The sequence below is a fragment of the Bos javanicus genome, chromosome 13 (genome assembly GCF_032452875.1).
Source record: "Bos javanicus breed banteng chromosome 13, ARS-OSU_banteng_1.0, whole genome shotgun sequence".
NCBI lineage: Eukaryota > Metazoa > Chordata > Mammalia > Artiodactyla > Bovidae > Bos > Bos javanicus.
The window spans coordinates 76,855,437-76,880,370 of NC_083880.1; the positions used below are offsets into that span (position 1 = coordinate 76,855,437).

Genomic DNA, 24,934 nt, shown 5'->3' on the forward strand with positions numbered 1-24,934 from the left:
AGTCCAAGAGAGGCCGCTCCAGGCCCGCTCCCAGGGCATGTTCGAGAACCTTCCATCTCCCAGCCGCAGCTCCCAGCTCAAGCACAGCATGGGAAAGCAGGGGATTCCCCGGTGGTTAGGACTCTGCACTTTCACTGCTGAGGCCGCGAGTTTCATCCCTGGGGGACCCGAGCCGACCCAACAAGCCCTGAGTCTGGGACTTTACACGACACAGGAGGGAAAGACACACTCTCTTCTCCCCCGTGGCCACGCTAATCAGATGCAGGTCTGAGGCTGCTGGAGGCCAGTGCGGCCACCACGAGAAGGGAACCTCCCAGGAACAAGGCGGACACAGGAAAACCGAGCCAGGAGACGGGAAGAGCCTGACCATCACTGGAGCCCCTGGATACAGCCATGAGAAGACAGATCCATAAAATCACGGTGTGAAAACAGCTGGATCTGTCACTGGAAGAAGGGGCAATATCCACCACTCACTGTGATGTGGGCTTGATGGAGGCTCCAGAGGAGACACGAGAGGTGAAAGGCATGCTGTCCCCTCTACAAAGAGAAAACAGCAGCCTGGAGTGTGGGATGGTCACCAGTGGGGGCTGGATCCCATGGAGAACCCCCACTTTCTGTGGACACTTCAGCCGGCTCCAGGAAGGGCTGATCTTGCACCCGACTGGGGCGCTGTCCACAGACCTCCACCTGAGGCACCCACATCGAAAGCTCAGCAAGCCAAGCTCTGATCTCTATTATTAAGACTTTTCCTGTATTTCAGTTCTGGGTCCTTACATGCCCTATCCAGGGCAACAGCAGGACTGAAATGAAGGGGCAGTGACAAGACCCACCACCCCTTGCAAGAAAAAGAAAACAAGAAACAAAGAAACATGTGGAAGTCCAAGAAAACCCAGAACCAAAAAAGCTGTCTGGCACAAAACAACAAAAACTCCATGTGCGGCAACTGGATGAAATATATTTCACGCCAAGCGTTCCCGATGTTAACAGTTCCAGCCCCTGCTGCATGTTCGTAAACTGTAGCCCCTGGGATGAGGAATTAATGGGAGAAAAGAAAGAATGCACGTGGGTCTTTTAAACTCCTTCCTTCCACTTGGGCAGAGAGCAGAGAAGACAGCAAGGAAGGGCTCGGGTCTGGGAGTTCCCATTCTGGCTCTGACCAGGATATGCTGTGTGACCTTGGGCAAGTCGCCTCCCCTTTCTGAGCCTTGGTCTCCTGGCTGCATAGGGCAGGACTGTATCAGAGCCTAGGTCACCATCCTGCCCCGGCAGGCCAAATGCTGTTGCCAGGCTCTCTCAGCAAAGCCGAAGTTCCGGTCACCACGGGTCTGCGTTTTCAATGGACAACAAAAATTGGCTGACCTCAGTAGTGACCACCCCCTTAGATGGGACCATGCCCATTTTACAGATCAGGTAATAGGGGCACAGAGAGATCCAGCAACTTACCCTCAGTCACACAGCTAAGAAGAGGTGGAGCTAGATTTCCAAACTCAAATTCTCTTCTTGTTTTAAATATTTATCTCTTTTTGGCTGCATCCAGCCTTCGTTGCACACGGGCTCCAGAGCGTGTGGGCTCTGTAGTTTGCAGCACGCAGGCTCTCTAGTTGAGGCACCCAGGCTTAGTTGCCCTATGGTGTGTGGAATCTTAGTTCTTGAACCAGGGATCGAACCTATGACCCCTGCATCAGAAGGCATATTCTTAACCACAGAACCACCAGGGAAGTCCCCAGACTCAGACCCTTAACCACTATGTAGAGTGTGGCAGAAAGCAGGACTCGGGCAGCACTCCCAGGAAGAGTGATCTGGGAGGGTCCCTAGCAAGATCAAGAATCAGCTTGGCTTTGAAAGGAGTGGGTAAGAGCAGGTGTCCCACCCAGAGGGAATCAAGTGGCCCCAGGCTATCGTTGTGCAGCACACCGGAAAGAGCTGGTGCGGCCGGAGGTGCTGAAGCATCTGTGGGCAAGGTGTCGGTGCTCAGCCCACGAGGCAAGACGCAGGGTGGGCACTGCGGTTCGGGGAGCTGGGGCAACGGGGGCCACAGTAAAGAGACCTGTGACTTCCTGTGTCTCCTTGGCAAGTTGGTGACAACGCCAGAACCCCAGCAGATGAGGAACTCGTTTCATAACCTCAGGGTCAGAGAAGAATTCCACAGAGATACCCGAGGTAGCCAGAATGGAGAGAGAGAACTCTGGCAAATCGATACAAAAGGGAACTATCCAATAGAAAACGGGCAAATGATGTGACAAGGCGGCTGTCATTAAAGGCACCCATCTCCCCCACCACCGCCCTGGTCCAGGACCACTCACGTCAGCGCACCGGCCCCCCACCTCCACCTTCATCACCCCATTGTCCATTCTCCGTACGCAGCCTGAGGGATCCCACAAGAACTAAGATCCTGTCTCTCCTCTGCTCAAAACCTTCCCATGCTGCCCACCTCACTCAGAGCAGACAAGACCCCACAAGGCCCCGTGTAACCCGGGCCCATCACCTCGCTAACCTCACTCCCCAACTCTCCCCCTCAAGTCCTCCCCTCTGCTCACACAGGCCTTCTAGCTGTTCCTCAGATGCACTCCTGCCTCAGGGCCTTTGCACTGGCTCCTCTCTCTGAAAGACTCTTCCCCAGGTGCCTGTATCGCCCCCTCCCTCACCTCCTTGAGGTCTTTGCACAAATGTCACTTTCTCCCTCTAACACTCCTGGACCTTACTAATCCCCACTGCAATCATTCCATCTAAACACACATATACATAAATGATTGGTAAATGAATGAACATCACATCATGTATGGACGTGAAAGTTGGACTATAAAGAAAGCTGAGCACTGAAGAATTGATACTTTTGAACTGTGGTGTTGGAGAAGACTCTTGAGAGTCTCTGTGGACTGCAAGGAGATCCAACCAGTCCATCCTAAAGGAAATCAGTCCTGAATGTTCATTGGAAGGACTGGTGCTGAAGCTGAAACTCCAATACTTTGGCCACCTGATGCGAAGAGTTGACTCATTGGAAAAGACCCTGATGTTGGGAAAGATTGGAAGGCAGGAGGAGAAGGGGATGACAGAGGATGAGATGGTTGGATGGCATCACCGACTCAGTGGACATTAGTTTGAGTAAACTCCTGGAGTTGGTGATGGACAGGGAAGCCTGGCGTGCTGCAGTCCATGGGGTCACAAAGAGTCAGACACAACTGAGTGACTAAACTGACCGAACTGAAATGAATGAACAGCTCCAAAACCCAGGGACACTGCAGCACCAACTGTGGCTTCCTGGAGGTAAGGGAAGACAGGAGGGATTTGCTAAGAAAGTTCCGTCTTCACCGTGTGATTCACTGTGTTTGGTGTTGTCTTCTCCCCTCCCCCACCTCCCCCCCAACAAAAAGTTTTCTCCTGTGCCACCTAAAACACTTTGGCAAGCTGCCAGTGGTACACGGCCCACGCTCTGAGAAACACACCCCTCCCGGGTCATCCCCCAGCACCAAGAACTGATGCCAACACCGCCTTAAAGATAGACCACGGACCATCCCCAGGGCCACCCCACCCCTGACAGCCAAGCAAACAGAGGTGACAACCGAATGGCGAGGTCCTCAGGCTGTGTGTTGGTGACAGCTCCGTCACCCACTGGCAGGCGTGGGAGGTGCAGAAGACACCAGAGTCGGTGCAGGACCCCAAGGCTCTACGTTGAGCAGAGACTCTGAGCAGCATCCCTGGCCCGACAGCCCTGCAGCAGTGGTCCCCAGAGATGGCTCCCTGTTTGGGCCCAAGATGTCTGATCAGACCACTTACGGAGGTGAGGACAAGGGGGCAGGTAGGAAGGGAGACAGGTCTGGAGGAAGGGGAGAGTCCAGCCTTTGGTTTTAGCCGTGCTAGGCAGAAGATGCCTGTGAGACATTCAGGTGGAGAAGCCAGTGGCAAAACGAACAAGCCCACAGTTTAGGCGAGAGGTGCAGGCTGGAAGTCATCGGACAGAGACAGGGGTCTAAAGCCGTGGGAATGTCCACCTCGAAACTTCTACTGGATGTGCACAGCAGCATTATTCACAAAAGCCAGAAAGTGGACACAATGCAAGCGTCCATCAACTGATGAACAGATACACAGAACACGGTATCCCCACACAAGGGAATATCATTCTGTCATAAAAAGGAATAAAGATGTGATGGACACGACGACGTGGATGAGCCTTGGAAACACTCTGCTAAGTGAAAGGAGCTGGACACGAGAGAAACTACACATTATATGACTGCACTCACGTGAAATGTCCAGAGTGGGCAAAATCGCAGGAGCAGAACGTCAATGAGTGCTTGCTGGGGGCCTGGGGGGGCGGAAGGGAAAGGGAAGTGGCTGCTCATGGATCCAGAGTTTCTCTCGGGAGTGATGAAAATGTTCTAAAATTACTATGCTGGTGATGGCTGCACAGCTGTTGAATGTCCTTTAAGAAGGAGGGGCACAGAACGGTCGAGGCTACTGCAGACACAGGTGTAGATGGAGAAAGGCCCGTGGACAGAGGCTAGGGGCCCACCTACACTTGGAGGCCTAGAAGGCGAGGAAGCAGCAAAGGAGACTGAGAGGGAGGGGTCAGAGAGGCAGGAGGCAAAGCGAAGAGGGGACTGGAGGGGCAGCTGTCCCCTTGGCACAGATGGGCACCCTCACTTTGCCCCTGCTGGGCTCAACCTCGCTTCTACTACAGACGTGGGTCCAGTCCCAGACGGAGAGCTCCGAGCGGCAGGCCCTGGGTCTGTCTTGCTTGTGACCGCGGTCCTGAGCTGCGACAAGAGCTGGTGCGCAGCGGGCAACATAAGACACACACGTCATCCAGCGACACCTACAAGGGTCAGTGTCAGTGGGTCTCCCCTCGGGCACCTGCCATCTGAGCCCCGGGGGCATCACCCCAAGCCTGAATCATTTTCCTGGAGATGTTGATGGAAAACTCAACAAAGCCTGAAAATGCCAACAGTCTATCCCGGGCCTGGGCTGCAGGCTGAAATAGAATGTTCCGGCTATTCTTAGGCAACATTCAAGTTCAGCTTTTTGGGGCAGTTCCCAAAAGAGGCTTTCATTCTTGCTTCTTCCCCCTTCCCACCCAGGCTCCTCAACCCTGTTCGCCTCCTCAATTCAAAGTCCAGCTCAAACAAGGGGGCTCAGACAGAAGGCCACAGGGACAGCTGCGAGGGCGTCAGAGTCGGAGGGGGCAGGGGCAGGACAGAGGGTTGGGGCTCAGCTGCCCCACGCTCGTGGGATCATCTTTGGAAATCTGCTGGAAAATGTGACAGGACGGAGGAACTCAGGAGGGGTTCGAAGAGTTCCCGTCCATCCCAGCTGTTTTCTGATGCAAACATTCCAGCTGCGGGTGCCAAAGGCCAGGACACTCTGAGCAATTGTGCCGGGCGAGGAGCATGGCATGGCCCCACAGGAATCTCGGGCCCTGCTGGCTGGCCCCCAGTGTTCTCTGAGCCCCAGATAAACACAGCTGGAGATGGAGGAAACAGGGAGTGTAAACAGCCATTTGGTCTGGAGGGAAACCCACAGCCCTGCTTCCTCACTGTTTCCTGTGGGCAGTTAATCCTGCATCAGTTGCCATTGGGTTCTGTCTCTCTTTCTGCTCAGGGAAACCAGAGCCCAGCATCTCCGCCAGACTGCAGCCCCTGGGGCTGAGCAGATCCCAGACACACCTGGACTTCACATTACGAGCTTAGAGGTCATGGGGAGACACAGGTCCAGCAATGCCCCCCCACCCCAGCTTGTTAAAAGACGGAAACTGCCTCTCCAAGTGGCCACTGGGATCCTAGACTTTCCCAAGATCCAGAAACCAAAACATTAATACCTAGGGAACCTTGGCTGGGGACTGGGGCCATAGCTGGTGATGCTTCTAATGGGTCATATTAGAAATCCATTTGAAATTCATAGGATTTGAAATCCAGGAAAGAAGGGGCAGACCAGCCACTGAGCCACAAAACACAAGGCTACCAACCTTCCCCAGACCCCGCCTAAGGAACTGAGAAGGTCAGCACTCCCGACACACCAGCACTTGGGCAGTTTAGACTCTCCAAAGTGCTTCTCTATAGGCCTGTAGCCTGACAGTTAGGGGGCAGAACTCTAGACTCGGACTGCCCGGGTTCCAACCCTGGCCCCTGCTGCTTATCTAATGTGTGGCCTTAAACGGGCCACTTCCTTTCTCTGCCTCTGGGCCTCATCTCAAAAATGAGGCTGATCCCAGTGCCTACCTCACTGAGTTAAGAATTAAGTAAATAAATGTTTGATCAAGATATCAACCCTACCCGTACACTATTAATACAAACGCTGCTACAGATGGCAAACTGAGGCACGGGGAAGCCCCAAGGTTACACAGCCAGTAAACGGCAGAGCCAGGATTCAAACCCAGACAGCCTGAGACTGAAGTTCCTGGCTCTCATCCAGGGGTCAGCAAATTTTCTCTATAAAGGGCCAGATTGTAAATATTTTAGGCTTTGCTGGCCACATCCGGTCTCTGTCACAAATTCTTCTTTGTTTGTCTTGGGGGCTTTTTTAACAACCTTTAAAAAAAATGCAAACACCATTCTTAGCCCGCGGATTGTACAAAAACAGCCCATGAGCTGGATTTTGGCTCACAGGCCACAGTTTTGCCAGGCCCTGCCCTAAACCACTGCAGAACGCTAACTCTTGGACACGGCAACTGATTCAAGTTTGGGAAACACACCAAAGCCATCAAACGAAGCCCATCTGCCAGTCCACTGCAGTCTACAGGTTACCAGTTTACAAGTTCCACCTGGAGCTTCTTCAGCACCAAGGTGAAGAGGTGAGCCTCCTATGGCATTCCCAACATCTGTTTGGGGATCAAAGCAGCTGCAACAACTGTAGACGATTCTTTCAGATCCCTGGGTCAGGCAAACAGCAGCAGGCAAGAGGAAGCACAGGGAGAGCTGGGTCCCACCACCCACAGCTATACACGTTAAAGGTCTGTGTGCACAAGCAGAGTGGACAGCCCTCGAAAGGGTCTGGTCCAACTGAGAGGCTCAAGGGTCACCCATTGCCTCCAGCAGAAAGGTATGTTCAAGAATACCCTAGTATCGGGCTGGCCAAAAATTCATTTGGATTTTTCCATTATATATCATGGAAAAACCTGAACAAATTTTTTGGCCACCTCAGGACGTTCCCCCCTCCCCTCTCCCTTTCAGCTCATGGAGCAAAGATGCGTGTGGCCCCAGAGAGCAGGTGCGTGAATGAGGCACCACCAGCCAACTTAATCCACCAGCAGGGGCCCCAGAGAACAGCTGTCAGACGCAATGCCTTCGGGATGGAGCCAGGGCAGGCCCAGGCCAACAGCCACCATGTCTAAGGGCTGAAAACCCTGGGCTGAAAGCTTTGGATGGTGGCAGAGCCATGCACCCAGCTAGGGATCTGCCCAGAAGCCAACTGCGAAGCTGATAATCAAGGCTTCTCAGGCCTCCACGCAAGCAGCACCCCTTCCCCTGGCCTGCCTGACCAAGACTCAGTCAAATGTGGTGGGCAAGGAAGGAGACAGACGATGCGTGGATGGCTCTGGTTCGCCCACCCAGCATCTCCCTGCCCCAACCCCTCATCCACAAAGAACCCAGACTTTGAGGAGGGGCTCCCTCTCTCTCCATCACTGGACTTCCGGCCTGTGCGATCCAGGGATTGGTTGGAGCACACGACACAGGTCTGTGCCAATCAGAGCTCACTTGCTCAGGGTGAATGGTTCAGGGGTGGAGCACCTGACTGTGGTCTCAGCCAATCAGAACATGACACTGCCCTGCTCACTGTCATTGGACCATATCTCAGCCAATCAGAGCTCATCATGATTGGGTCAGGGGTCCCAAGTCCAGGTGTGCAAGTCCAGGCAAATGAGAGGTGGATAAATAGCACAAGCAAACAAAAATTGTAATTGGTTCAAATGCAAGGACCGTGACTCTGGCCCAAGGCATTCCTAATGTCGCATTCTCCTGGCCACAGATGGCTAAACCCTGAACGACTCTCAAGACTTTTGTCAGAACTGCTGGAAATGAGGCTCTCTCTTCCCCATTGTCTTTGAACTTGATTTGGGTGCAAGCCTGCAGCAAATACAGCCACTTGTTACCATGCTGAAAAGAAAGCTGAAAGGTGGGAAGCGGAACTGAACCAGAAAGAAAGGGGCAGGGCCCTGGCTTGGATGCAGCCTGGCCCCAAACCAACGCTGTCCCGAGGCTTCTCAGCTACCTAAACCAGCAAGCTTTATTTTTTGCTTAAGCCAGACAGAGCTGAATTTTCTGTCGGTTCAAAATCAGGGAAAGACACTACATTGTAAAGCAACTATACTCCAGTAGAATTTTTTTTTTTTAAATCAGCAGAAGGAATAGGGGGAACAACTCACCTTGAGGAGGAGGGGGTATTTGCAGATCCTCTGAATAGGAGACAACAGGTAGCCCTCCAGAGGGATGTCCGTGGTCTTCCGGCCTCCGAGAAGCATGCAGCTCTGCAAAGGGACGGGAGACCTTCGTCAGAACTCGCCAAGGACAGCCAAGGAGTCTGGTCACCCTCAAATAATCGTGGGAACCACTTGCAAAACAGAGCTATATGCAACACTTTGGACTTAAGAACACCGAGAACAGGAAGAAATTTGTAAGGTCTACACTCCAGCACAAACCCTAGATCAGAAGTTGACAAATGACAGCCCAGGGGCCAAATCCTGTTTTGGCAATTACATTTTTTATTGGAACATAGCCATACTCATTTGTTTGCATACTGTCCATGACTGCATCCGAGCTATAATGGCAGAGCTGAGTAACTGTAACAGAGACCTTATAATTGCTAAACCCAAAATATTTACTCTCTGGCCTTTTACAGAAAAGTCTGCCAACCCCTGATCTACAGAAACTCATACACATGCACCAGGACACAGGAACATGGACACTCAAAACTGCCTTGTTTGTAATGGCAAACAGTGGAAAGCAACCTGAAAAATGTCTGCAGCTTTCTACAATGGTACACTACGCACTCGTGGAAATGGGAGAACTAAACTCTCTATAGCAATATGGATGAACCTCAAAAACACGCTCTTCAGCAAAAAAAGGAAACAAAAGAGTATGTATGGTGTGAACTCATTTATATAAAGCTTCGAATGACACACAAAACAAAACCAGACATTCTTTACAGAGAATCTACGGGTACGAAAGCAGAAAGCCACACATGGGAAAGAAACGCACCAAGTCACATGTCTGCTACGGTCTCTCACCACACCCCTCACCGTCCCTAATGAGGGGCTGTCCCTGGCCAAGTCACAGTTCCTAGTCCAGTCGCTAGGGCTCACCATGGCCCAGTGAATGAATGAATGAACGAATGAGTGAATGAACAAACTGCCAGCACATCCAGCAATGAAGGGGCCTCAGCCTTCCTCCTCAACAGCATGCTAGCAGCCTGGAAATGGAACTGGACTCCTGGGAAAAGGGACTCCCATCCTATCAAGCATTCATTCATTCTACAAATACGCAATGCGTGCTTACTATTCGCTGGACACGGTTCAAGCACTGGGGAACTGCTCAAGAAAGCAGACAAATTCCCTGCTTACAGTCAAGGGCGAATAAGACTAGAGAACGTTTACCGTGCGCTTACCATGCTTAAGGTTCTGCGCCTTAGCTTCACCCACAAGTAAAGTTTATGCTCACAGCCCTAGAATGAACCAGATCCCCATTCCAGATGGCCAAACTGGCACTCAAGAGCCGGAAGCACTGGCCCAAGTCTCAGACCTGTGTCCACTGCCTCTTGGGGACCTTTGCAGACACTCTCCTTGGAGAAGCAGAGTCGCAGGGACCCTGGGGCCCGTCTCTGGCAGGAGCCGCATGGCTCCCAGCCCCACATCTACGCCTGGCACAGACAGGGGATCGGGGCTGCAGCAGCTGGGATATGCCAGGCCCCACACCGTTCACACTCGGGCCTTTGTCCTCCGAGCCAGCGCTCCCCACAGGCTGCCCTGGTGATGTCAGCTCTGGGCAGAGAGAGAGAGACTGGGAGTGGGGGCTGCTTTCCAGATGCCCCCAGGGCTTGGTGGGAGAAAGGCCTGGCTCTTTGTTCAGGATCAAGAAGTTTTCACAGGACTGTCACAGCCACCACCTCCTCTTCACCCCAAACATCCTAGATTATTGTTTCACTTTATTTTCATAAAAATTAAAAAAACAGCAAGCACACACAGAGCTATTCACTATTCTAATAAGATTATGCCCCGGGCAGTATGGGAAGAACTTTTGAGAATCCTCTCTTTAAACCATCCTAATCCACAGAACTGACCCAGGTAACGTGTCATCCTCACCCGCTTCCCAGCCTTCTAATGGCAGCCATGCCTGGCGTGGTCCTGGGTCCTCCCTTCCACCCACGCTTATCCCCACCTTACCTCATCCAGACCCATCACTCTCACCTCTTTAACCATCCTTTATGAAGAAACACTCAGCTTTCTATCTCCAGCCTGGCCCCTCGGTTCCCTACACCCCAGACTCAAATCTCTGATTCTGGCCCAAATTCCCACCTGGAAATCTAACAGGCATCGTAAAACCTCATATACATCCAAAAGGAAATTCTTTTCTCTTTACCTCTCATCCTGGCTCCGACCCAGCCTTCACCATTTCAGGAAATCATATCTCCACTCTTCCAGCTGTTTGGGCTCCAAACCCAGGAGTCATCTTTGATTCCTCTTGTTCATTAATACACCAATGCCAAGCACACAGCAAGTGCTGTCAGCTGGACAATCAGACTCTACACGAATCCAACTACCTCTCAAACTCAAAGTTTTTTTTAAAGAGTGTTAAAACTTCCTGATGGCCAATATTACTTATATATCTTGGTGATATATAGTGTATTAATGTATAATATGGGCTTCCCAGGTGGCTTAGTAGTAAAGAATCTGCCTGCCAATGCTGGAGACGCAGGAGATGTGGGTTCAATCCCTGAGTAGGGAGGATTCCCTGGAGACGGAAATGGCAACCCACTCCAGTATTCTTGCCTGGAATATTCCACAGACAGAGGAGCCTGGCAGGCTACAGTCCATAGGGTCACAAAGTCGGATATGACTGGGTGACGGAGCCCTCAAACCACTACCACTCCATCTTCCCCACTGTCATCTCTTGCCTGGATGTTGCAGCGGCCCTCGAAGGGGGTTGAATCATGTCCCCCCAAGTGCCCTGCCCACCTGGAATCTCAAAATGTGAACTTCTTTTGAAATAAGGTCTTCACAGATATAATTAGTTAAATAAAGATGAGGTCATTCTCATTCTGGATTAGGGTGGGCCTGAAATCAACTAGCTCCGTGCCCTTAAAAGAAGAGGACAGGACACAGAGACAGCAGCCAAGTGAAGAGGGAGCCAGAGACTGAAGGTCTGGTTCACAAGGCAGAAACATGTGAGGCCACCAGAAGCTAGAAGAGCAAAGGCGAGGTCCTTCCCGGGGGCCTTCGAAGGGAGCAGAGCCCTGCTGACACCATGATTTGAGACTTCGGGCTGCAGAAGTGTGAGAGAATCATTTTGTTTTTTAAGCCACCCAGCTTGTGATCATTGTAACAGCAGCCCTGGGAAACCCACGCAAGCCCCCAGCCTGGTCTCCTCCTAGCTCCACCATCACAGGGCCAAGGAGAGCTGTTCAAAATGCAGATGAGTGCACGTCATTCCTCTGCTCAAAGCCATCCCATGGTTTGCATCCCACTCAGACTAAAATTGAATATTCTATTGAAAGTACTGCCACATGCTCCAACCTGGACGAATGTCACAGACGTTCTGCGGAGCGAAAGAAGGCAGACACAAAAGCCTCCTTGTGACTCCATTCGTGGAACATTCTAGAACAGGCAAAACTAACCTTTCTTGAGAGAGCCTGGCACAGAGGTTACCTCTGGCTGCACAAAGGGGCATGACTGGGAAAGCGGATAGAGGAGGGCGCTTTCTGGAGTGACGGAAGGGTTCTAAATCTTGATCTCGGGGGTGGCTCCACGGGAGCACACATATGGGAGAATTCGTTATGCTGTGAGTACATTCACTGCACGTATGCTACATGGCAATAAAAAAAGCTTTCTAAAAATCTCAGATTCGTCCCATTGTCTAGATGTTCCTTCATTATCTGGTCTCTTTCAATCTTTCTCCTACCCCCGCTTCCTTCTCCTTTTCCTTTCAAACTCTCCAGTGCAGCCAACCGTGCCCTTCTCGCTATTCCTCAAACACACACGGGCCTCAGGACCTTGACCACTGCAGTGGAGAAGTGGAAACAGAAAGATGCAGATACCAGCAACAAAAAGCATCATCGGTCCTGAACGCTTAAGATGCTTGGGACAAAAGCGGGAATCAGTTGACCAATCTGTCCTGCCTCAGATTGAGAATACTTTCCCTCAAGATACCACTTGTCCTTCACTCTGAACTCTATCCAGGTCTCTGCTTAAATGTCACCTAAGATGCTGTTTATCCAAAGAACCATCTAAAATAGCAGCTGCCACCCAAAAACATCCTGTCGTCCTTAACTTACTTTATTCCCTGCAGAGGATTTAATGCCACATGACATACCATGGAAATCTCCCCTATGAGGATGCCCATTCCATGAGGCAGGGACTCTTCTTGCCTTGGTTTATTGTTGTATCCCCAGGACTTAGAATGATCCCGACCACATGTCAGGCAACTCAAAATGAAACTGGTGAATGAATAAGTGAATCCATTATCCCCATTTTACAGACAAGAAACTGAGGCACAGAAAGATAAACTCCCCGCCCCATCTCTCCGCTAGTGCACAGCACATCATGAATGGAAAGCAGATGGTGTCTGCTCCCAGTGCCTGAACATCCCATAATAGGCTCGAGACGGCTCTTCTGCAGGTGGCCAGAAGCTGGGAGATGCCAGCAAGGAGGGAAACAGATGGCGTGTGTCCTGACACCCCACACCTCCTCCCCCTACCCAACCCGGCCCGGCCAGCTGTGCTAGGAAAAGGGCAGCCCAGCCACCAGGAAGACTGCAGGAGAGACAGGAAGGGGAAAAGAAGGGAGGCCCTTTTGTCCCAACCCCCTGCAAACAACTTCCTGGCATCTTCCTGCTTCTCAAGACAGAGCTAAGCCCAGAAGGTGGGACTTGGGGAGTCCAGAGCCCAGGCAACTGGACCACTACTGAGTTTTGGGCCAATCACAGAAACATAGCCACATGTGTGATCTTACACGACCTGGCTTGACTTTGCTTTGTGCCCAGTCGCTTCTGAATATGAGTGGAGAAGTAGAAATGGAAAGATGCAGATACCAGCAACAAAAAGCATCATCGGTCCTGAACGCTTAAGATGCTTGGGACAAAAGCGGAAATCAGTTGACCAATCTGTCCTGCCTCAGATGCTCACTGGAACTGGGCCAAGCAACACCAACTCACTAGTGAAGGAAACATACGTCATGACTCAAAGCCTGGAAATACATTGTTGGAGACTGTGGACTAGGGCAAAGTGCAATTAAGAATTGTATTACATAGTTCAGCGCTCTGGGCACGTGGTTAAGACGCTTTATGCCAGCTCAGCTGACTGTTCTACTCTTGTGTGCTAAATCCTGTGTGTGCTTTCAGGCAATAAAATAGTATGGGGGCTTGGTGGGGGCTGGGGTGGCCTGTGACTGAATGAGCAGGGAATTCAGAGTCAAAAAATAAAGAGCCAAACCCATGAGAAGCACAATCACTTTTCAAGTGTGTACTCTCAGAAAGTCACTTAATATTTTGGAGTCATCAAAAAGACTTGCAGCAAAGTCTAGGCAGTGTCTCTGAATGAATTCTTCTTCCATAGCAAAGCAACTTTCAGCTAGGCACAGGGCTGCCCAGAACAAAACTTAGATTTCCCAGCCTCCCTTGCAGCTAAGTGTGGCCATGTGACTAAGTTCTGGCCAATGGGATGTGAGAAGAGCTGTGTGCAGCTTCCTATGGTGCCCATAGGAGGGGAGGGGCCAGCCCTTCTTCCCATCCGTCCTGCATCTTACTACCTGGAGTGTGGAAGTGGTGTGATGTCATCTTAGACCATATCAATGATGTGGGCATGCACTGGGACACTGACCCATGACACTGGGGCCCCTTTAATTGTCTATTTCCACACGGTTAACACAGGAGGGAAATACAATGTCTACCTTGTTTAAAGGAGCTTCCCTTGTAGCTCAGTTGGTAAAGAATCTGCCTGCAATGGAGGAGACCTGGGTTCAGTTCCTGGGTTGGGAAGATCCCCTGGAGAAGGAAATGGCAACCCACTCTAGTATTCTTGCCTGGAGAATCCCATGTACAGAGAATCCTGGTGGGCTACAGTCCATGGGGTGGCAAGAGTCGGACATGACTGAGAGACTAAACCACCACCACTACCTTGTTTAAAGCACGATTTAGGATGTCTGCAAGGCAAGCAAATGTATCTCTCAACTCATACACAACAGATAGTGGCTGGTAAAGTTCCAAGGGGGCTTCCCTGGTGATTCAGATGGTAAAGAATCCACCTGCAACACAGGAGACCTGGGTTCGATCCCCGGGTCAGGAAGATCCCCTGAAGAAGGGAATGGCTACCCACTCCAGTAGTCTTGCCTGGAGAATTCCACAGACCAGGAGTCTGACAGGCTACAGTCCATGGGGTCACAAAGAATCTGATACAACTAAGCAACTAACACTTTCACTTTTCACAAAGCTCCAAGGAGATACATGAGAACTTGTTTTATACACAAGTGAATTGTCCAATTATTGGGAAGACCATCATTGCTGTCTATAGTGGAAGGCAACTGTCCTTTAGGGATGCACCCCATCCTTAGGGCCTGCAGTGTGAGTGGAGTTGTTCCTACTCTCCAGGTCCAAATGCGACCAATCTGAGCACCAGCCCATCCCTGTCTACAGCAGTTGGTTCAGGGATTTGGTCTGGAGCCAAGCTGAGCCAATGAGACCTGGGTCCAACAGACCCAGGATTTTTGCAGGTACTATTAGAAGAGGAGCCCTCTTTTGGGTTTCCCTGATAGCTCAGTTGGTAAAGAGTCCACCGTCAATGCAGGAGACCCCGGTTCAATTCCTGGGTTGGGAAGATCCCCTGAAGAAGGGCTAGGCTACCCACTCCAGTATTCCTGGGCTTCCCTGGTGGCAACCCACTCCAGTATTCTTGCTTGGAGAATCCCCATGGACAGAGGATCCGCTCTGGCGGGCTACAGTCCATGGGGTCGCAAAGAGTTGGACACGACTGAGCCCTCTTCATCCTGGAGTTGCTCGGCTATGAGAGGTACTGGCACGGAGCTGCTGGAGGCCGCGTTGCCACCTCATGAGGAGAGCCTGCCTGGCAATGGAGCCGAGGTGAGAAAAGCAGAACCCAGAGACACTGCTGGGGGTGTCACTGGAACACCCAGACTCTGCTGTACCTGCAGCCCTCTTAGGTCTTAAACTTCCAGAGGAGTGAACTAGTCTTTTTTTTTTTCCTTAAGCCAATTTTAATGAGATTTTCTTCCACTTACAATGAATAATCCTAATAATCCAATTGGGGCTTTCCTGATAGCTCAGATGGTAAAGAATCTGCCTGCAATGCAGGAGACCTGGGTTCGACCCCTGGGTCGGGAAGATCCCCTGAAGAAGGAAATGGCAGCCCACTGAAGTATTCTCGCCGGTGGAATCCCATGGACAGAGGAGACAGGCAGGCTACAGTCCATAGGGTCACGAAGAGTTGGACATGACTTAGCAACTAACACACACACACAATAATATAATTACTACTACTATTGTTATCAGTTTTATCAGGATCATTACTTTAGACCAGGAATTGGTCAGTTTGGCCCTACGGCCAATCCAGTCCCCCATATCTCTCTTGATAAATAAACTTTGGTTGGAACACAGCTCATTTCTTCATATGACTTATGGCTGCTCTCACACTATAGTAGCAGGGTAGAGTTGTTGCGACAGAGGCTGTAAGACCCACAAAGGCGAAAGTGAGTCACCATTAGGCCTTCACAGAGAACGTCCCTGCTGCACCCAGACCGCCCTGGCCGAGGAGGGGTCAGGCGGCGCGGGTCTGTGTGGACCTGCAGGGCTGAGGCAGAGAGGACGGGGGCGCTGGGGCCGCGACTGACTTACCAGAAGGAAAGCGCGCACGGCGGGGATCTTGTTCAGCTCCACAAGCAGCCGCAGGGCCTTCTCGTGGTTGCTGCAGTACTCCTCATACACGCAGAACTTGTCCTTCTGCAAGACAAGGACAGAGCCTGTGGGGAACAGCTCACAGCAGGAAGGCAGATGCTCGGAGATGTGCGGGGCCTGGGACGAAAGGACAACTCCAGACCCTGAGAGATACCCAGCAGGCGGGGTTTCAGCTGAAGGAGCTCCCACTGACCTCCCACCTCCACTCTCCCCCCAGTTCTGCACCCAGCGACCTCCCAGGCAGCAGCATGGCCCAGGGTCAAGGATACGGGCTCAAGCCAGGCAGACTGGACTTGCACCCTGGCTCTGCATTTCCAGCTGTGAACTGGGGCAAGCTAGCTGACCTCTCTGTGCCTTGGTTTCCTCATCTGTTAAGGTGGAATTAATTACAGTCCCTAGCTCATGGTGTTCTGTTAAATGATTTAAAAGGTACGGTTTCACCATACAGTGAGTGCTCAATAAATGTCTTTACAATCAAAACGCAAATCAGATTGTATCACACCAGGGCTTAAAACCCTGCAGTGGTGTCCTGTTACACTAGGAATGAAACCCAACACTTCACTATAGCCTTCAAGGGTCAGCCAATGTGACCCTGCCTTTCTCACTGGCCGGCTATCTGCTCCTTAGATTTGCCAAGCCTGTTTCTACCTCTCAGCCTTTGCGCTTGTCTTCTTTCTGCCTGGAACACTCTTGCCCAAAGCCTGGCGACTCTGCACCATTGGGGTCGCAAGTCAAATGCCACCTCCTCAAATGATACCTGGACCATCCTGGCTAAAGTGGCCACCCAAGTGTTCTCTATCACTCCTCCATGGCCATCTTTCTTTTCTTTGTAGCATTCCCACCTGAGAATTATCTGTTCATCATCTGTCCTCTCCCACTTGACCATCGGCTCCCTGAAGGCAGTGACCACATCCTCTAGTTCACTGAGAGGTCCCCAGGTCCCAGCACAGTGCCTGGCACACAGTAGGCCCGCAGTGAACACTTAATGAATGAACTCACACACCTGCTATGCACAATGCCCTATGTATATGAACCACAAGAGTCTATATAAGACTCAGGAATTTGGGAGAACACGTAGATCTCTGGTCGCTGCCATGCAGCAGTGGCATTGCTGAGACGGGGGATAGCTCTCTTGACCTCCAGAAGTCCCTGAGCCCAGAGCTAGGTTCTTTACAGGCTAGAGGTCACCTGTGGGTCAGCAGGTCTGTAACCATCAGTCAGGGTTTCTGGGACTGGAGCGGCCAGGAGCCGTCTTCGCAGGAAGCTCTCCACCGAGCAGTCAGTTCCCAAAGGCTTAAAGAATACCTCCTCCCATCCCGCCAAACCCCAAACAAGGATGTCCTGGGGAAGGCCACAGGACAGGAAGGGCTGACGGGTCTTGACCTCGGGCTGGGGGGTGGCTGGGAGACCCCAAGAAGCTTAGGAAGGAAGAGGTGGGTCTGCAAGGTAAGCAACTCGTCTTGTTTCTAAATAAGCCCCAGTCATCCTGCCAGTGGGCGGAGGTTTCGGAATCAGTAAGCTCCCTCTGGGGCTCCGTGTGCACCATCTGAGCTGATTGAGGGGTCAGGACCGGCCACCCTACGCTCTCCCGGAATGCGGGCAGACTCACTCGCATCTCACAATCCCCTGACACGCGGACGACTGTATTCGACCCCTCACACACGGGAAACCAAGGAAAGGCTGGTTTCCAGGGCCTCACCCCTAGCGAAGCGGCAGAACAGGATTCGACCTCTCTAAACCCCCATACTGATGTCCAGCTCTACAGCCAAGAGCCTACAGGCTCTGCTATTAGTACAGCTCCAAGGTACGACAGCGAAGCCTTGGTGACCACCACCAGCATCAGCCTCCAAGGGCAAGCCCAGGTTCTACAACCAGACCACCCAGGTTCACAGCCCAGCTTCCCAGCTCTGTGACCTCGTAAAATTTCAAAGCCTCTGCATTCGTGCCTATAAATTATCGACAGTGATGACCTCCTGGTAATAAGGTTGTTGTGAGGGTCATCAGGTGAATTTATAGTTAATGTGTAAAAGAGTGTCCAGTAAGGGCTCCTTGACTATCAACCACCACTATCACTGCTGTTGTTGACGCTGCTATGATGACTATTGCTATTATTTCTGCAAATTCACTATCCCATTAGTGAACCCATCTATACTATGACAGGCGGGGCAGTGGATGGGCAGGTTTTGATGGCAGAAAAGAGACAGGCAGAGTCAGGAGGAAGACAGTGAAGTGGACTCGTAGGTCTGGGGTGGGGCGCCAAGGAAGGCACCAGGCGGATTGTGTGAAATATGGGGACTCCTGCCCGCCAGCAGGTCTGCTGTCTCATTTTGGCACTGTCCATCTCCCCACAACCACCCCCTGGACTAGGATCTCCTTGGAGGCAGGGTTTGCCCCTGCTGAGGTCACGGCTGCGATGCCAGGGAGGACGGAAGTCCCAGACGGAGAAGAGATGACTACTTGATGAATGAAGTGAGGGCACAGCCGGGGGAGCTGTGTAGTGCCCAGGACCCTCACCCCAGCCTCACTCTGCTTCTAGTCCACCACAGCACAGCCTCAGCTCATGGTCAGCCCGCATGTTGTCTCACCCACCCAGCACCCAGGGCCCCTGGCTCTGGTCTCAGGCCCCAGTGTTTCCCCCGGGCACCTGCCTCCTACACTCTGACCCCACTGACTCGACTGCACCCCCAGGCACCAGGGGTGAGCATGTGGCCCAGGCCAAATCAGTCAAACAGCTCCCAGTCCTGGCAGCAGTGGTCACATGACCCAAGTCCCGGAGAGCCCTCAAGGACTCATGTTAGAATTATTGCGAAGAGAAGCTCCCTTTGAACTTTTGTTTCTAAGTGAGCAGACTGTCACCCTGAAACTGCTGAGGACCATCTCTGCCACCACTCCAAGAAATAAAAACAAAACAGAGGAAAGCAGAGCCTAAAGATAAAGACCACATTCTGAAAACATCACATGGGATCCTGGATCGAGCTATACTGATGTCAACCAACACTGACTATGTCATTTGTATAAGCCAGTTAAGTCCTTTTGTTGTTGTTGTTTTCGTCACTTGCAGTGAAGACAGTCCTAATATACGCACATTCTAAAAGGGGAAGAAAATGAAAAAATGGATCCAAGCCTGGTGAGATGACACAGTCTCCCTGTTCATCTCTATCTGCACCGTGAAGGGCCTGGACCAAAAAGCACAGCCCAGATCTGTTCATCTTCACATGCCAACCCCAATCAATAAGGAATGCTGGCCGCAACACTAGCGAGAAGAACTCTGGAGGCCCCCGGAGAATGCTGTTATCGATTAGTGATGTCTGCCATGGATGCATGAAAGGGGAGTAAGTGGGAAGATCTCCATGGGTTCATCATTCCTCATTCCCTGAGCCCCTTCTCTGACACACTCTCATCCTCTCCTTCCATACTGAAAAGGGCAGGGGACCAAGGTTTGAGGCTCGGAGAAGTTAAATTTAGCAACTGACAACATCCCCTCTTCAAAACCATGCCGAGTTTCATCACTCCCATCTCTGTTTACGGAGCCCAATCCCAGCTGCATCTCAGGCTCAAGATGCAACAAATGTGAAAATGCTGCCTTTGACAATGAAGAGGCCAAGCGTTCCGTTTCCTCCTAGGGGCCCCACATGGGGCTTGGATTGTTTGGCCAGGAGGAAATGGACACACAGTTGTGGACACACAGATGTGGGAGGTGGGGAGCACGTGGCTGGGGGTTTGGGCTGTGAAGGAAGAGAAGGGGACGGCTGCCCGTTGGGGACAGCTGGGGGAGAGGGTCGAGCCCCCAGGGAGGGCTCAAGGGTCGTCAGCAGTGGTGGCTGCTGTCCACAGTACCCGGGGGTGGGGAGGGGGGTTACTAGCTCCACGGAGACCACCTGCTCCCAACCACACTTCACACTCACAAAGACTGAGACTCGGAGAAGGGAAGGAGCCGGCCATGCAGACACCTCTGGTGGGAAGAGGAGTGTGATATTCAGGTCACTTTCCCCAACCGATCATCCGCCTGTCCACAGAGCTGACCACACCACATCCTGCTAAACCCTCCAACTCTTAGAATGCAGCCCCTGCAGGATCGCCACCCCCTGCCCCATGCCACCCCTGGCCTGCCTCCGTCACTCACTCTGCTCCAGCCATGCTGGCCTCCCCGCCTGCCCGCTGTGGACCAAGCCTGCTCCAGCCCAGGCCCCCAGTCCCAGCTTCCTCTCCGTGTGGAATATCCTCCCCCAAGATCCCCCACTTCAGCACCTCACAGAGGCCTTCCCTGACCAGGATGGCCAGATAAAACACAAGACACTGAGCTGAGTGCCCTCAGATAAACCATGAATCTGTTCTAGGATAAGTATGTACCAAACATTGTATGAGACACGTGCTGCATGCGTGCTCAGTTGCTCAGTCGTGTGCAACTCCTTGCAACCCCGTGGACTGTAGCCCCCCAGGCTCCTCTGTCCATGGGATTTTCCAGGCAAGGATACTGGCTTGGGTTGCCATTTCCTTCTCCAGGGGATCTTCCCAACCCAGGGATCAAAGCCACATCTCCTGCATTAGCAGGCAGATTCTTCACCACCGAGCTACCTGGGAAGCCCATATGAAGCATACTTACATTAAAATATAATCTGCTGTTTACCTGAAATCCAAATTTATCTCACCCCTCCTAGGTGTTTTCATTTGCCCAATCTAGCAACCCTATTCCTGACTGCCAACTTTCATACAACCTCAAGGAGAGTTACTCCTCACACAGGCATCGTGTATTCTTCACAAATCCACATCCCTGTCTGCAGTGACATCCTCTCTCAACTGAAGGACCCTCCACGCCTTCGGCCTAAGAGCCTCATGGCAGCAAAAGGCAAGTCTGTCTTATTTAGGGCACCAACTTCAGGGCCAAGAACAGTGGCTGGCGCACAGTAGGTGCTTAATGATACTATTAAGAGACTTTATCATGTAGAACGGTGAAAAACACAAGACTCAGAATCAGACAACTGGCTCAAATCCCAGCTCCAACACTTACTGGCTGGGTAAGCTTGCACACTGACTTAAGCCCCTCTGGGCCTCAGTTTCTGCACCTGTAAAGTGGGTATAATAATAGCACCCACGGTTAAAGGTTGTTGTGATGTTGTAATGAATTAATATACATAAAGCACTCAGAACAACACCTGGGACAGAGAAAGTTGACTGAATGCTAGTTTGTGATCATCTCAGTAGCTGGGGGTTGGGCCTGGGGTGAGGGGGTGATGGAGTTCCCCGCCATCCACTGACTGGGCGGCAGGGGTGGGCTGGTCTGTAAGCCAGGGCCCTTCATGGGGTCTGAGATGCCCCTTCCTTGACCGCAGAGCTCTGTTCCCAATCGCCACCCACCATCCTTGTACGGTCCTGCTGGCCCGGGTGCTCCCTCCCTTTGGGGTCCTCAGGGATGCGGTGGTAGGCGTGCCCCATCCGTACATCCCTCCCTGAGGACCACCCTCAGTCTGAGACAGCCACCTGGCCTGCCTGAGGCTGTCCACCCACTCCCCAGGATGGCCCCCATCCAACAGGGGTGCAGAAGCCCCATTCCCTCATGGCAATTTGGGGTGACCTGAAGGAAGAGGCACCCCCAGTTCCAGCATTCCCCCAACCCTGGATGGGGTCAGGCCGAGTGGAGACTGCAACCTTCTTCTTGAACTGCTTCCAACAAGGCCCCCTGCACACAGGCCTCGGGCTTCCGGAAACCCAACCTACAGCAGTGGCCCCTTTTAAAAAGAATTCAGGGGCATCCTCTGCGAGCATGGGGGACGCGGGGTGACAACGGCAATATTTTAATGAAAAAGATGAGTTTAAGTTAAAAACTCCAAGTCAACCACTGAGAAAGCAGACTCCGCTTTCAGCTGTTTCAGTAACTTCAAGGGAGGGTCTCAGCAAGCTGTGGGGCACCAAAGCCAGCCTGATGCTGTTCACCTGCTGTTGCTGCTGTTGCTGCTGCTGCTAAGTCTCTTCAGTCGTGTCCGACTTTATGCAACCCCATAGACGGCAGCCCATCAGGCTCCTCTGTCCCCGGTATTCTCCAGGCAAGAACACTGGAGTGGGTTGCCATTTCCTTCTCCAACTGTTCACCTGAGCAGGCGTCAGCTCAGAGTCGCAGGTGGGCAGAAGTTTCTGGAAGGAATGCCGTAACACAGCTTGGCTTCTACTGCATTTATTTTTAATAGTGAGAGACACTCACTTTCCAAACCCAGTAATGATGCAAATTTCCCTCTTAAATAAGTGTGTTTGGCTCCCCACAAAGGCCTGAATATCCACTGCCAACACGTCAGGGTTCTGAGGATAAACACTGCTGCCACGATCGTCCAGTTCGCTGAGGCCACACGACGAGGGCTGCAGGGTACACGGGAGGGCACGAAGAGGGCTGCGTCCTGGGCTCCAAACTCCCCACCTTCCTTCCTCCAGCCATCCCCGCATCTCTGAGCAAATGAGCCCCGGTGGGGACTCACGATCCAGAGACCTCGCTGGCTGGTCCATTAAACCTGCTTACCACACCTCTGCAGCTCAGGCAGAGAAGTCGGGGGACCCAGGGAGCCTGGGGTTAGTGGCAAGCTGGATAATGCACCTTGAGGACCCCCTCCCCTGCCTCAGCTCAAGTATGGACTGTTCCACTTCCAGCTCAGATGCCATCCCTTCAGAGGCCTTCCCAACAATGCCACCGCCTCCTGGAAGCCTTCCCTGGTCCCTCAGCTGGGATAACACCCACAGCTGACACTCACACCAGTCCAGATTTCAGTGCTTCACTCAAATTAACTCATTTCACCCTCATAACGGTACCCCGTGGCAGGTACTATCATCACCCTCCGTTTTACAGAGTCAGAGATTGCGGCCCAGAGAGGTGAACTGACTTGCCCAAAGCCACTCAGCTTTTCAGTCGAACAGGGAATCAAACCAAAGCAGTCTGGCTCCGAAGCAATGGGGGTTCACTCCTTCCTCTGAACCTAAATGGAAGACTGCCCCCCCATCCTTTTTATTTTCCTATTCAGGATACATGTCCTGGGGAGTTCCCTGGCAGTCCGGTGTTTAGGATTCTGTGCTTTCACTGCTGAGGCCGGGGTTCCATCCCTGGTCAAGGAACTAAGATTTGCAAGCCACAAGGAGCAGCCAAAAAAAAAAAAAGATAAAAAAATAAATAAAAAAGTAAAAGACATGTGTCTTGAACCAGTACAGCCGCTTGCCCCTCTCACCACCCGTATGGATGCCACCCTGCCCAAGGGCACCAGCGTCTCACACGTGCAATGACCTCCTCCTGGTCTCCCCGCCTCCCCCGCCCTCCAGGCCTCTCCCTTGCAGCGGCCCCAAGAGCAGATCACGTCCCTGCCCTGCTCCTCGCCCTCCCTGAGTGCCCGGCTCACCTGTGCCCCGTCTCTCTCTCATGTTCATCCAGTTTCAAACACTGAGGAATGGTGGCCACGTGGACAGCTAACATCCAGCATCTAGTGAGCACTTCCCGGTGTGCTGCTCTGAGCCCTCTCCTCCCTTATGTTAACAAACCTGATCCTCAACAACATCACGGGTCAGGTCTAGTTTTATACCCATTCTACAGGTGAGGACATTGAGGCACAGACAGGTTAAAACAACCTGCAGAGGCTAATGTCGCCCATGAGCAGCCCGGCTCTGCCCTCCTCGTCTCGGACCATCCGGATGTGACACCCTGGAGAAGGGAGTTAGCGACGATGACAGTGACAATGGAAGTAAGCACCAACATGGACTAAGTCCCTGCTCCAGGCCAAAGTCTCTCATCTCATTTCTGCTAACACTTGAGGCAGGATAAGCCTCTGTTGTGGGGACCGTCCTGTGGGTTATGGGCTAATTGGTGGCATGGCTGGCCTCCCCGTACTAGAAGCCAGTAGCATGGCTCCCCTCCCCGAGCTGGGACAACCAGAAGTGTACCCAGATGTGGCCAAACATCCCCCTGGGGGCAAAATCATCCCCTGGTTGAGAACCGCTGCCCTAGGCTACACATTTGATCATTTTACCTCTTTGAGTCTTTCCATCGACCCAAGGAGGCATCATTATCCCTACCTGTCAATCAGAGGAGGAAACTGAGGCTAGGGGAACAGAGGAGTTTGGCCCAGGCCTCTGCCCACGAGTCCAGGGCGGGTTTCCTCCTGGCGAGGAGGGTCCTGGGCGGCACAGGACGAGCAGGTGTGGAAAAGCAGGTGCCTCCTGCGGGCTAAGCCCCACCGTCTTCCTCCAGCCACCCCCACCCCAATTCTAAGTGACTTGGGAAGACAGTGGCCATGACAACCAGATGCAGCCTCCCTGTCCGGCAGTCCCAGTGGGCACCCAGGGGTCAGACACCCTCACCGGCCAGTGGGTGGCCCAGCGGGGACTCAAACACTGGTGTGTCTGACCCAAGTCCACCCCGGGGCCCCGCCAAGCCAGGAGGCCACAGGAACCCCAGAATGTAGTCATTCAGCCAAGAGCTCTGAAGGAAGGGGGACCACCTCCAGGTGAAACTGAAGGGAGGAGAGCCACCAAGTAAGACCCTTGGTCCGCTGGGTTCGACACTCCGCCCGCTGTTGCAGGGACAGAGGTTGGGCCCGCCTGCCCACCAGCCTCTCCATCACCCAGACAGGCCTGCAAATGAAACTGGTCAAGGCGACCCAGGGAGAAGCCCATTCCCTAAAGCTACAGGCTCCGACAGGGGCTGGGGCACTGTACTCACGAATTTTAAGAACACATTCCCAAGTTCGTGCTGAGACTGAGGCTCCGGATGCAAGCAAAACTCCAAGGCCTCCAGGAAATCCTTATGAACCTCCAGGATGTCTTCGATGTTTGAGAACAGGATCTGCAAGGGGAACACAGGCCCA

At 52.4% G+C, this 24,934-nt stretch overlaps 1 protein-coding gene across 2 annotated transcripts in view; it reads right to left on the bottom strand.

Annotated features, from left to right (window-relative positions):
- Nucleotides 1-24,934, bottom strand: part of PREX1 (phosphatidylinositol-3,4,5-trisphosphate dependent Rac exchange factor 1) — a 181,610-nt gene that overhangs the window by 77,036 nt on the left and 79,640 nt on the right. The window contains exons 3-5 of one of the 2 annotated variants that reach the window (XM_061437889.1): nucleotides 24,790-24,912; nucleotides 16,044-16,148; nucleotides 8,354-8,455 (exon numbers count right to left, since the gene is read on the bottom strand). In XM_061437889.1, coding sequence (XP_061293873.1) covers nucleotides 8,354-8,455; nucleotides 16,044-16,148; nucleotides 24,790-24,912 — 330 coding nt within the window. The remainder of the gene's footprint in view (nucleotides 1-8,353; nucleotides 8,456-16,043; nucleotides 16,149-24,789; nucleotides 24,913-24,934) is intronic. The other variant, XM_061437890.1, reaches the window with a different exon arrangement.